Here is a 12440-nt window from a genome sequence, read left to right on the forward strand (position 1 = left end):
TTTCACAGTGGAGGCAAAGGCGTGGAGACGTGAAACCAGCTGGCCACTCGTGGGACTTAGAGTAGTTAGTCCAGGTGGAGGGCATGTGTTGTAGGTGACCGTGAGAGTGTGCAGAGGTGAAGCTGGGTGCTGCGTCTGGTTCACTTGCCCCGTTACTCCTCTCCACCAGGTGTACATGCTGCAGCCATGACACATGCAAGTGTCTGCTCTGTTTCTTTTTAAAAATTTCTTGTTAGTGTGGCCGGGGCTGGGGCTCAGCAGTAGTGCACTTGCCTGGCATGTGTGAAGCACTGGGTTGGATTTTCAGTACAGCATATAAACAAATAAAGTAAAGGTCTATCAACAAGTTAAAAAAAATTCTTGTTAGGTCTTCTGTTTTGCCCTGTGAAGGCAGCAGGAGACTCTTCAGTGTTGCCTGAGTTAAAAACCATCATTGAGGGCTCTGAACTGTGAAGTTGCCCTTGAGCACCTGCTCCTCACAGGTGGGACATAAAGTCCCTCAGTGTCAGTGTGGGCATCACAACAGGTACAGACCACATCCTGCGTGGGTGGGGCAGTCCTGGCCCAGGTCTAGCGCTGCCCCTTGCTTCCCTGAGACTGGGGTACAGTCACTCTGAATCTCAGACTCTTTATCTGCAAAAGGGAGGTTCAGTGATCCCAGAAGGCTATAGATAGCATCGTTGAAAAAAAAAATCAAAGTATATATAGATGTTTGTTCAAAGTTGTTCCCTCTACCTATTCAGGAAACGTTAGTTCCCAGAATACAGTGTGGTATGTATTACTTTTTAAATTAATTTTAAAAAGTAAGTGGGAGAGTCTTGCTATATATGGGTGTTCTGTTTCACAGGCTAAATGTATACATCTGTCCTCCAAAAATGAATATGCATTTCTCCAAAGACACATAAGCGCTTCCATTTCCCCCATTAAGCACACATTGGTCTATTCCAGGGGTGGTGTTTAAGGGGGAGTATGTCCCCTTGTGCATACTAGTGCCTCTCCAGGTCTCCTCGCGTGTTGGATTCACCTACAGGCATGTTTCTATATTTGCTGTGCTTATGACGCTCCTAATTTACAGAATGTGCTGTGCCATTTCCCCTATTAAGTACACGCGTCTATCATGCAGGTAAGTGTAGGGGCACATAGTTAATGCTTTCACGGAGAGAAACATATAACCAGGAAATAGACACAGGGAACTGGGGAAGAAGCCAGATAATGTGGAGAAAGTAGGCAGTGCGCTGAGGACGGGGGCTGATGAACTGCGCTGCACAAGATGACTGATGGTCTGACAAGGGGGCGGGGCCTGTTACAGCAGCCACTGGGGCCAAAGGAAGCTGGTCACTCCGTCCACCCCTCCCTGTGCGTAGCCCACACAATGGGGCCTCCGCCAGGCACCGCGTGGTGGAGACCAACCTGGGTGGGGCCTGACAGTCAGGGCAGCTATGCCCTTGAGCCTGGCGGGGTGTGTGCAGACGAGGGCTTTCTGCTGTAGGGTGACCGGAGCATCTCTTGTGGCCAGGGCACAAGGCCAGGGACTCACAAAATCAAGGACACAGCGTGCGCCATGAAGTGTCTGTGACTCGGGGCCCCGTGGTGGCCTGTGACTCGGTTTGAGTGACTTTAGGTGGTTCTTCTACCAGAGAGTTTCTGTCCTCGGTGCACCTCAGCTGGTGGATGGGCCCCGAGGGGCTGAGCATGGAGGACGGGCAGCCTGACTCAGGCCGCACAGACAGGCCTGTGTCCACGCCGCAGGGGCAGGGCCAGGGGGCAGGGCCAGGGGCAGGGCCAGGGGGTAGGGCCAGGGGGCAGGGCCAGGACCCGGGGCAGGGCCAGGGGGCAGGGCCAGGGGCAGGGCCAGGGGGTAGGGCCAGGGGGCAGGGCCAGGACCAGGGGCAGGGCCAGGGGGTAGGGCCAGGGGGCAGGGCCAGGACCAGGGGCAGGGCCAGGGGGTAGGGCCAGGGGGCAGGGCCAGGGCCAGGGGGCAGGGCCAGGGCCAGGGGCAGGGCCAAGACCAGGGGCAGGGCCAGGGGGTAGGGCCAGGGGGCAGGGCCAGGACCATCTGGCTCCGCAGGCACCGCGTGGGCCCGGGGCTCCGCCAAGGCTGAAGGCGCGGAGAGCAGCAGCCAGCCCCACCCCGAGCCCTGGGGTCACCGGGTCACCTATTTTGATAAAGACACAAATGAGTTAAAAATAGTTCGGGTCCGTGCGTGGCCGGAAGCAGACGGCCAGTTCCTGGGCGCGCGTGGGAGAGAGCCGCCGCCGCGGAGCATTTTAATTAGACCGGGTTACCAGAACTCCCGACCCTGTGCGGCGCATTAATGTATTTTACTAATTATAAATGCAATTAAAAAGTACTGAAATAAAATTAGGCTGATCTATCTAATTTACATTAAGCACTTTCAAATTATGCAGATTTTAAAGTCTCTCTCTCTTTTTTTCAATTTGGGTTTCAGGGTAAAATTGTCCGCATTAAAACAGCTGGAAAAAAAAAACTTGTAGGAAAACAAATTTCTTTTCTGTGATTATTCTCGGTGTGTGAGTTAATTTTCGAGGCTGTAATACGCTTAGCTGGCGCTGGGCAGAGGCTCCCCAAACAGGGGACATTGGCGTCTGGAAGCAGGCGCCCTGGACAGGGGTTCCCGGGTGTGAGCGCAGTTTGGTTCCTTCGGGGAATGAGGCTGAAAGGCTAACCAGGCAAAGAATACCGAGGGTGGTCGCCGAACGGAGGAGCGCTGCGGAAAGGAACCACAGAGGAACCATCTGGTGGGGTTACCCAGCAACGCAGGGTTTATTATTATTTTTATTTATTCTTTACTTTTTATCCCTAGGCTGACAGGCAGAGAGAATGATCTTGGTGCCAAAATTATTGTCTAGCGTTATTAAAACTCAGAGCATTCCCTCTTGCTGGCTGAGGACTTTACCTGTGCCAAGCTGCTGAGTATCCGCCGAGGACGCGAAGCGAAGCGTGGGGATCTTGGAGCCTGGGTGGAGGGTCACCCCACCACCCTGGTCGTGTGCATTCGTGGTCCTCCTGGGGGAGGGGACCCGGTTCAGCCTGGCTGTGCTGGAGGCTGTGTTCACCAGGAGGAGACCTTGGCAGGGCCTCCTTACAGATTACATCGGCTCCGCAGGTTCCTTGGAAGCAGAGGTATAATGAGCTCTTCTCCCGGAGTTGCCTGTAAGCTCCTTAAAACGCTGCCAGTGCGGTTGAGCTCCCCCTGCGCCGTGCACTCAATTTTATTTGCAGCCCAAACTTTGCCCTTTAAGCTCCCCTTCAAAAGGCTGCCTACAGTAAATCCCCAAATTGGAGCCGTTGAGCTTGAGCAAGGAGAAGATTGGGAGGCCCTTTCCCTCTTCTGTCGCTCTCTTCTGGATGCTAAAGGGATGGATGGTTCCATTTGCAGCCAGGGAACCGGTCTCACCTGCTCCCACTCGGCAGCCAGGACCATCGCTGGGTTCCCCGTCATTTTGCAGAGGAAGCTTGTGCGACCTTTAGGCACTTGTAGGATGGCTGCAAGGGTCCTCATGTGCCAAGATCCACCATAGAGAGGTGATTCCTGGACCCTCGGTGTTTCCAGCCTCCTCTATCACTCAGGGTCACAGGGAGTGTCCGGAGATGGCGTGTTAACTAGGGGAAGAAGCTGGTCAGCAATCTCTCTCCAGGAAGAACATGGCTGGCTCCATGCGGATAATCAGAGGCTAAGACACCACTAACCCTGTGGGTGTCTCTTAGAAGGACCAGCCGATGGCGGGAATGGATTAGATGGTGTCACAGCCTCTCTCTTTCCACATCCTTCATTTTATCCCTCCCCCAACCCAACCCCCAAACCTAATAAGCAAGAACAAGAAGTCTAACCGCTCATGTCCCTTTGCCATGAGTGTCCACCAAGTGAGTTCCCACCACCCTGTCAGTCCTGGGCTTGTCTCTCCTTGGACACCTACGATTTCATGAGAAATCTGGGTCTTGCTTGATGGACCCTTCCCTACTGGCTGTGTGTGGGGGGATGTTAGGAGAGTGGGGGAGAGATCAGTGGCAGGTGGTTTGGAAACAACAGCCGTGGATTCAGTCCCACTTCCCCACGGGCCAGCTCTGCGGCCCCTAGAAAGTGGTTCAGGTTCACGGAGCTTCAGTTTCCTCCTCTGCTCTGAGGAACAGCGCTGCTCTCTTTATGGTCACACTGAGCCTTAAAGCAGAGTGACGACCGCGCGGCACGGGCAGGGACCCAGAGTTCATTCTCCCACTTAAATCATCTTTCCCTGGGCATCCGTTAAGTCTCTGGTGAGACAGGGCTGACCTCATGAAGTGGTAGGATCCAGAGAGGACCCTGAGTGCCTGTGCTGTCGGGGGCACGGCATTCAGGCATGTAGGGTGGGTCAGGCTGAACGGGAGGCACCGTCCACCTGCCGGCCCCCTCTAGGATCTCACATCATCCCTCCTCCACGTGGCTGCAGAAAGCCTGCTCCTCCCTCTCTTGACCCTCTGCCTTCTGTCTTATAAATCCCACCTGCTATCGGTCTTCTGCCTATTTGCAGAGCCAGCTTTCTGCCTGGAAGGGCCTCGGCCATGCCCACTCATGTCTCCCTTACTTGTTGAACTCCTACTCACTCTTCAAAACCCAGCTCAGAGATTTTCCCTGGCAGGTCCTGGCACCACACCACACATGGCCAGCTACACCCACTGCTCCCGGTGTCCTATTCAAATGCAACGACTGGAGGGGGAAGAGAACGAGAGAGCGAGGCAAACACTCATGCATGGAGGGAGAGCTGGATGAATGGACAGACAAACCAACCAGTACACATGTGGACATGTCACCTTGGCTCAGGGGTGGCAGCTTTGTAGAGAGTTCCTGGGGTAATCCATGAGCTACGAGCTCTGAGGACAAATGAACATGTCAGTGTGACGTGGTCTACGTCCCCCCTGCAAGGGAGCCCAGCCTCCATGTCCTGCCTGCCTGGTCAGTGCTGCCATGGCCAAAGCCTGATGACTTCCCGAGGCTTTTCGGCCACTGGGGTCTGGACACCAGGGTTCTCTGTGGCTGTGGCTGCCCCTGCCCCCACATCCTGCCAGGCGCACCTCCCAGACGAACATACTTAGCAGGTGTTCTCCCCACATTAATAACCAGAAGTGACACGTTCTAAATGAGGCCCGCCTTGTTGTGCAGGGCGGCTCTGATGGATATGCCGGGAACTGACGGCCCCTGAGAAATGTTTCTGCCATTACCAGCACTTCTCTGACAGGTTTTTAATAGTCCCACTAAAACTGCAGTATATGGGGAAATTTTGTAATGAACTGCAAAGGGCCGCTCCAACTCAGGGGCTCTGGGGTGGAAAAATACAGTTTGGGGAAGACTCACCTCCTCCCACAGTGGAGCTCCTAGAAGAAGCCCATCCAGGGTCGGGGTTGGCCTGAAAGTGGGGGCGGTTTGGCCCAAGTGTGGGTTCGAGGAGGCCTGGGTTGGGTCGTGGGCAGCACCAGGCAACAATTCCCGTGAGCTGCAGATGAGGCCCCGGGCTCACCCAGGAATGGAGCCGGGATTAAAATGGCAGATTAGAGAGGCCGAGGATGGATTCCTTTCTTGTTCATTTACTCAGGAAGTACTTATTTACCTCCAGCTCATACATCACAAGGGTGAATTAGCCTCCTAAGTGCAAACTTCTATTAACTAATGTATGGCCTGGGGCTATGTATGTAAATGGGAATTCTGAGCCGCCTCCTCTCACCTCCAAGGTGAGACTATCAATGCCTCTTCTTCAGCACTGTATCTGAGGGCTGGAGATAAAGAGTGTAAGGATCAGCCCGGTCAGGTCCCTGCCGGAAGCCGATGACACACACAGATGGGGGAATTGAGAAGGGCTTAAAAATGGGATTATTTATCAAAGAGCCAAGGGAAACAGATAAGAAAAGGCCCAGCACCCTGGGGCTGGCAGGAGTGGGGAGCTGTGGCCACTCTAAGAAGGGGGGTTACCAGAACCCTGGGGCCGTGGGACAGGTTGCCTATGGTGGTGTGACCTTCAGCAAGGGACAACCCTGTTCCAGCAGAAGCTGTCAAGACAGGAGCAATCCTCTCTCTAGGCTTCTCCTGTCCTGGTGATGCCCCTGACCAAGGGAAGGGGACCCACCAATACAGTGCATGCATGTCCACCTCTCAGGCTGCCCAGCAGGTGGAGAAGGCTGCAGTGTGGCTCCTGCAGGGACAGATGGGGGGTCCGTCCAGCACAGGGCCAGGCTTTCAGTGAGACAGTGAATGACCATGGTCTGAGGAGCTCACAGCCCCCCAGGAGCAAGGGGACGCCTGGTGCTATTCCCACATGAGGCAGTATGGCCCCTGGTGTGTAAAAGCCGACCAGCCTCCCCTGTGGCCACCCAAGGGGAACAGATAAGAAAAGGTCCGGCACCATGGGGCTGGCAACAGTCCATTTGTGCTGCTATAACAAAATCCCTGAGACTGGGTAATTTAGAGGGAACAGGAGGTTCTGTTCGTGTCATCTCAGGGCTGCTTCTGGTGTCTGGGGAGGAACTTTCTGCGGCACCCTGGCTTGGTGGCAGGACTGTGAAGGGAAGGACGGCTGGGGGCTGTGTCCTCACCTGACAGGAAAGATGAAGAGCAGAGAGGGCCAGAGCTCGTGCCTTCCAGCCTCTATGGAACTAGTCCATGGTCACTTCCCCAAAGGCTCCCCCTGACATCACCTCCGTGGGGATTTAGCTTGAGCGTGAATATGGAGGGGACACCATCAAGGAACAGAGCTGAACAGGTGACAAACATCAGGCCCTCGCAGGGAATCCAGCACTCTGGCTTCTTTAGGAAATTGGGTCCCTGCCAGGGACAGATGTGGAGAGATGGAGCTCAGGAACCTGGTGAGACCTGGGGTCCAGTTTCCCTAATGAGCACGGAGGTGGCCGCTGGGTCCTTGACCTCAGCCTGGCTCGCCCCCCCCCCAGAGCCTCACGTCAGGCCTCCCCACTGGGGCCCCCTGCTCCTTCCCAACCTGCTTTCTCAGCCTCATGGAGTCATTCTTCCAAGAGAGGCCAAAGCCCCAGGAAGAGACGAGAGAAGTGTCTTTCCAAGCCAGGGGAAGCTGCACTTGTCTCTGCAGTCCACCTGCAGGCCCCCGCCACGGCCCAGCAGGTGACCAGGCCTCATGCAGCCCCCCCAGGTCCAAATCAGGCTCCTCAGTCACTCTCTGGGTGATGGGCATGGTCACTTACTGCTCTGAGCCCCACTGCATCCCCTGGCAGGCAGACAGTGATGGGGTGGCCAGTGGGACCATCAGGACCACCTGCTCCTCTCCCCTCCTGGCTCTGTGACATGGGCCACTTCCTCTGCAGCCCTTGGTTGGAAGCTGTAACCATCTGAGAACTTCTAGCATTTCCTTCACGGATGTGCAGAATCCTGGGGAGGCCATAGTGCTGGGACCCCCTGTGACCTGGCTTCCTCCGGGGTCATCTCAGAAAGCTCTCTGACCGTCACAGTGGAGCTGGGCTTCTGGGCTAATTCCACTCACTATTAAAATGGGTCATCACGGAGCACATTTGCACAACCAGGAAATCAATTGGGTGCAAACCAGCTTGCTAATAGGGCTCATTACCGCCTTGTTATAACTTAATTGCACAGGTAGCCTCACAAGTGTATGCCTAGGGTGAACAGAGAGAGAGGGGGTGTGTCAAAACAGGGATGATTCTGGAATGCCTGGCTTCTGATAGGGCGGGAGCCCGTAGGGTTGAGCCCGACCAGCACCCCTCAGACTTGATCGCGTCAGCCAGCTGGGGCGTCCTGCCGTGCAGACTCTTGTTGAGCTGCTCTGGGCTGGGGCTGGTGATTTTGCATCTCTCAGAGGCTGTGTTGCTAGTCTGGATGATGCTCTGAGTTCTCTGGGGAGAAGGAGATGCACCACTCCACCCTTCCAGGGTGAGACCGGCCCAAGACAGAGCAGCCAGTCACAGCGCCACGCCTCAAACCTGTTGACAAACACCCTCTCTGGCTTTTCCAGCCATTTCTTTTCAGTCTCCCTCCATTTGCTCTGTCTCCTGAGCACCTACTGGGCCTGCAGGTGTTGCACCTGTGTCTTGGATGGGACCTAGCCCCCAGTGTGTCAGGATGTGACCGTATGTGGAGAGAAGGTCTTTAAGGGGTAATTAAGTTAATACAAAGTCTCTAGCATGGCTCCTGATCCAAGATGACTTCTACCCTTATAAGAAGGGATGAGGACGCAGGGAGTAGATAACATCTAGAGCCAGAAGAGCGGCCTCAGAAAACCAGCCTGATGACACTCCATCTGGGACTTCCAGACTCCAGAAAAGACATTTTTTCTTTCCAAGTTGCCCAGTCTGAGGAGCAGACAGGTGTGCTCAGCTCTCACACGCCTCTACTTCTGCCCTGTTGGTGGCACCTGTGACGGGACTCTCAGAGATGCATGACACCCTTGCTGGATTGGTCCAGCCCAGGGAACCCCGGATCAGCCCTGGTCTTCTCCCTTCAGCATAGTTGGAGCCATAAGAATGGAGTCCACAGAGATTTAACCCATATTCCCTCTCCCTGAGGGAGGCCTGCTGGACACCTTGTTCAATGCGAGGCTCACTGTTGGTGTCTCCCTGAACTCTGTGTGTGTGTGTGTGTGTGTGTGTGTGTGTGCATGTGTGCAAGTGTGTGTGTGCAAAAGGAAATGGCCTTAAAGAACCAGGTTGTGCTCAAGTGGGAGTCTTCTCTCCTTTAGGAAAAACAACATACTAAGGTATAAATTATACTAAGGTATAATTTCACATCCAGAAAACTTCCCATATGCAAAGAGTAAAATTTGATAAGTGTTGAAATCTGTGAAGACCTGCAAAATTGCCACCTCAGCCAAGATAATAAAAATACGCATTCCTCGAGGATTCTTTGTAATCTCCCAACTCTTCCCACCTCCGCAGACAACCAGTTCTGCTCTCCACCCTGTAGACTGGTTTGTGTTTTCTAGAATTTTATAAAACTGGAATCATATGGGATATAACATTTTAAATATTATTGAGATGTGTGTGACCTACTGTCCTATTTACCTGCTGGTCACGTAGGGTGCAGTGTGGTAAGTCATGGAGTTACAATCATTACCACATCCTTATTTCAGCACTTGTCCTTCACCCCACACTACAATCACAGTCTTTGCGCCCTCACTTTCCAGCTCCCAGCAACTCCTAAAGTTCCAGGAAATGACTGCTCTGATATCTCAGCCTTTGATATCGAAGTCCTTTGGCTGGACATTTCATGTAAATTGAGTTAAAAGGACCCAACAAGCATAGGCTCTTGCATCTCACTATAGTGGTTTTCAGGGTCACCCAGGTGGTTACACTTAATTTTCATTTTTGATTGCTGAGTAGTAGTCCACATCTTGTTCATCCAAACACTGATGGGCCCTTGATTCACATCCAGTTCGGGGCCATTACGGCTAATACTGATGTGAATGGCTGGGTACAAATCCCATCTCTATTGAGTAAATAGCTAGGAGTAGAAGGGCTGGATTATTTATAGGTGATGTTTATCTTGCTTCACTGGGGCTGTAGTTCACTGAGTTCTATTCCTGGTTCCGTCCCCAGCATCTTGGGGAAAAACAAAAAAGAAATTACTGTTTTCCAAAGAGGTTGAACCGTTGTACATTTCCACCTGAAGTGTACAGAAGTCCTAACTCTTTACATAGTCAGCAACATTTGTTAGGGCCAGTGTTTTTAATTTTAGGCTTTGTAATGGGGGGGTGTATCCCTGTCTCTTCTGGTTTTAATTTGCATTTCTGTGATGACTAGTGATGTTGAACATACTGTTCCTGGTCATTCACCACATGCGTATCTTCTTCGGTAAACTTTCCATTCAAAATGTTGCCCAATTTTTCATTTGGTTTGTCAATTTTCTAACCACTTAGATGTGTTTATTGTGGGGAAATACAAAGGACACCCACTCTACCATCTGAGCCATCTTTGAGCATACAGTCCATTTCATTGAGAACATTCACACTATTGTGCGACCGCCAGCACCATCCGTCTCCAGAACCTCTTCATTACCTAACCCAAACTCCATAACCAAGAGGTAGTCACTGTTGATCACTCCTCCCCTAACCCCCTGGCTACCGCTAACTTACTGCCTATTTCTATGTGACATATCCATCCAGTAGAATATTATTCAGGCATAAAAAGAATGGAGCACTAATACATGCAGCAGTGCGGATGACCTTGAGCACATTGTGCTCAGTGAAACAGAAGCAGGACTCAGAAGGCCACATGTTGTAGGAGTGCATTTCTATTAGATATCCAGATTAGGCACGTCTCGTCATTGAACTTAAGTGTTCTCTATATAACAAGAGATCCTTTATCAGATATGTGGTGCGCAAATAGTTTCTCCACGTTGCAGAGTTTTAAATGAATCAATATGTCAAGTACTTGGCAGAGTATCTGTATTTTAGTCAGCTTCACATTGCTGTAACCAAAAGACCCGACAAGAACAACAGGAGGAAAAATTTATTTTGGCTTACAGTTTCAGAGGTGTAGTCCGTGGATAGCTGACTCCATAGCTCTTAACTTGAGATAAGGCAGAACCTCATGGTGGAAGGATATGGAGCAGGAAATCTGCTCAGTTCATGACATCTAAAAAGAAGAATAAGAAGGAGGAGAGAGAGGTACCAGAGACTAAATATAAGCCCCAAAGGTACCTCTCCAGGGACCTACTTCTTCCAGGCACAATCTGCCTGTCTACATTTACCACTCAGTTAATTCATTCAAGTGGATTAATCCACCAGTTAGGTTACAGCTCTCATCATGTAATCATTTCACCTCTGAAAATTCTTGCATTGTCTCACATGTGAGTTTTCAGGTAACATATCCAAACTATAACATTATGCACTTGGCCCTCCAAACTCATGCCTATCTCAAAATCCAGAATACATTCAGCCCCTTCCCAAGAATCCCTATAATCCAATGGTCCCAAGATTGCCAAAAGTCCAAGTCCAAAATCTCATCCAAGACTCAAGGCAAACTGCTAGCTGTGGGTCCCTTTAAAGATGAAAAGCAATATATAATGGCACATAGTAAACATTTCCATTCCAAAGGGAGAAATGGGGGCAAAAAAAGAAGGCATGAGACAAAAGACCCAAATCAGCTGGACAAACAAGTCCTGAAGCTCCATGTCCAGCATCTGGGGCCCGTGGGCATAGTGGTGTTCTCTCCAAGGGGATTGTGTATCGCCACCGCTATGGCCTTGCTGGTTGCAACCCACATGGCCTCTCTCTTTGCTGGATTCTGCTGAGTTACTGCAGCTTCCCTTGGCAGACATTCTGTGTTACTGGCCTCTCCTAATTGTGGGGAGCCTCAGTTTCCATCTCATATCTTACATATTGTTCTCTCAGGGGTATTCCTCAGGGATTCTCACTCTGTTACACTTTGCCAGGCCTCCCAGGCCCTCCTTTGACATCTCAGTGAAAACCTGCATGAGCCTCTATTCTAGCATCCTACGTTTATTCAAAACCAGTAGTATTACATGGACAACAATAAGATTTCCTACTATCTCAAGCCGTAGCCTGGACTGCTAAGATCAAGGCTGCAGCAGCTTCTGAGTACCGTGAAACAACTTCCTAGGCTCCCCATGCAAACAGCATACCCCCATGGTCTGTCTCTTCAAAGTTCTTACTTTTATACCCTTAAGTCTGTGATGGGTGTGGTCTTGCCAATTCTGAGATGCCCTCAAGCCATGTTTCCTGCTGTTTCTCTGTAAAATACTTAGCATCTCTTTAGTGGCTATAACTTCTTCAATTACCACAACTTCCTTGGCCTCAGTTTTACTCACCCATTTATAGACAAATTGCAAGTCTTTCAAATCTTCTTCTTTGCTGTTTGCAACCAAAAGCAGAGTACTAAATCCTACAGTAAACTTGGTTAGAAGCCACCACCAATAGCCATGCCACCAACTGAATGCTGTACTGCCTTGAAGTTTTCTCACAAGATCAATCAATACATCACTTTTAAATTCGACTTCACAGAAAGTATCATGACACAGAAAAATACAAATTCTTTGTCAGAATGTCACATGAATGACCTCTAGCCCAACTTCCAATAGAGTCGTCCTCCTCTGAAACATTGTGAGCCTAGTCTTTACTGTCCACAGTCCTATTGCATTGTGGTATTCTGTGCTCCTACCATAATGGATCATTAAGCTCTGCTTATACCAACTTAAGACTTCTCAGCCTATGCTCAGTTCACAGGAAGGAGAGAGAGAGAGAGACAGAGAGAGACAGAGAGAGACAGAGAGAGACAGAGAGAGAGACAGAGAGAGAGAGAGAGAGAGAGAGAGAGAGAGAGAGAGAGTAGAGGGAGAGGAGGAGGGTGCCAGGACAAAATATAAACCCCAAGAGCACATCCCCAGTGACCTCCTTCCTCTAGCCACACTATACCTGCCCACAGTTACCACCCAGTTGATCCATTCACAAGA

The 12440-nt window shown here is 51.2% G+C and overlaps 1 protein-coding gene across 25 annotated transcripts in view; it reads left to right on the top strand.

The window, feature by feature from the left end:
- The window catches only part of Rbfox1 (RNA binding fox-1 homolog 1), a 2023047-nt gene that overhangs the window by 377731 nt on the left and 1632876 nt on the right, over nucleotides 1-12440 (top strand). Inside the window, exon 1 of one of the 25 annotated variants that reach the window (XM_078024595.1) lies at nucleotides 1102-1123. The exons of the other annotated variants lie outside the window; for them this stretch is intronic. Coding sequence (XP_077880721.1) covers nucleotides 1118-1123 — 6 coding nt within the window. The 5' untranslated portion in view covers nucleotides 1102-1117. Of the gene's footprint in view, nucleotides 1-1101; nucleotides 1124-12440 lie in introns of those variants that run through there. 25 annotated transcript variants of the gene reach the window in all.

Source organism: Ictidomys tridecemlineatus, chromosome 10 (genome assembly GCF_052094955.1).
Source record: "Ictidomys tridecemlineatus isolate mIctTri1 chromosome 10, mIctTri1.hap1, whole genome shotgun sequence".
In the NCBI taxonomy this organism is placed as follows: Eukaryota; Metazoa; Chordata; class Mammalia; order Rodentia; family Sciuridae; genus Ictidomys; species Ictidomys tridecemlineatus.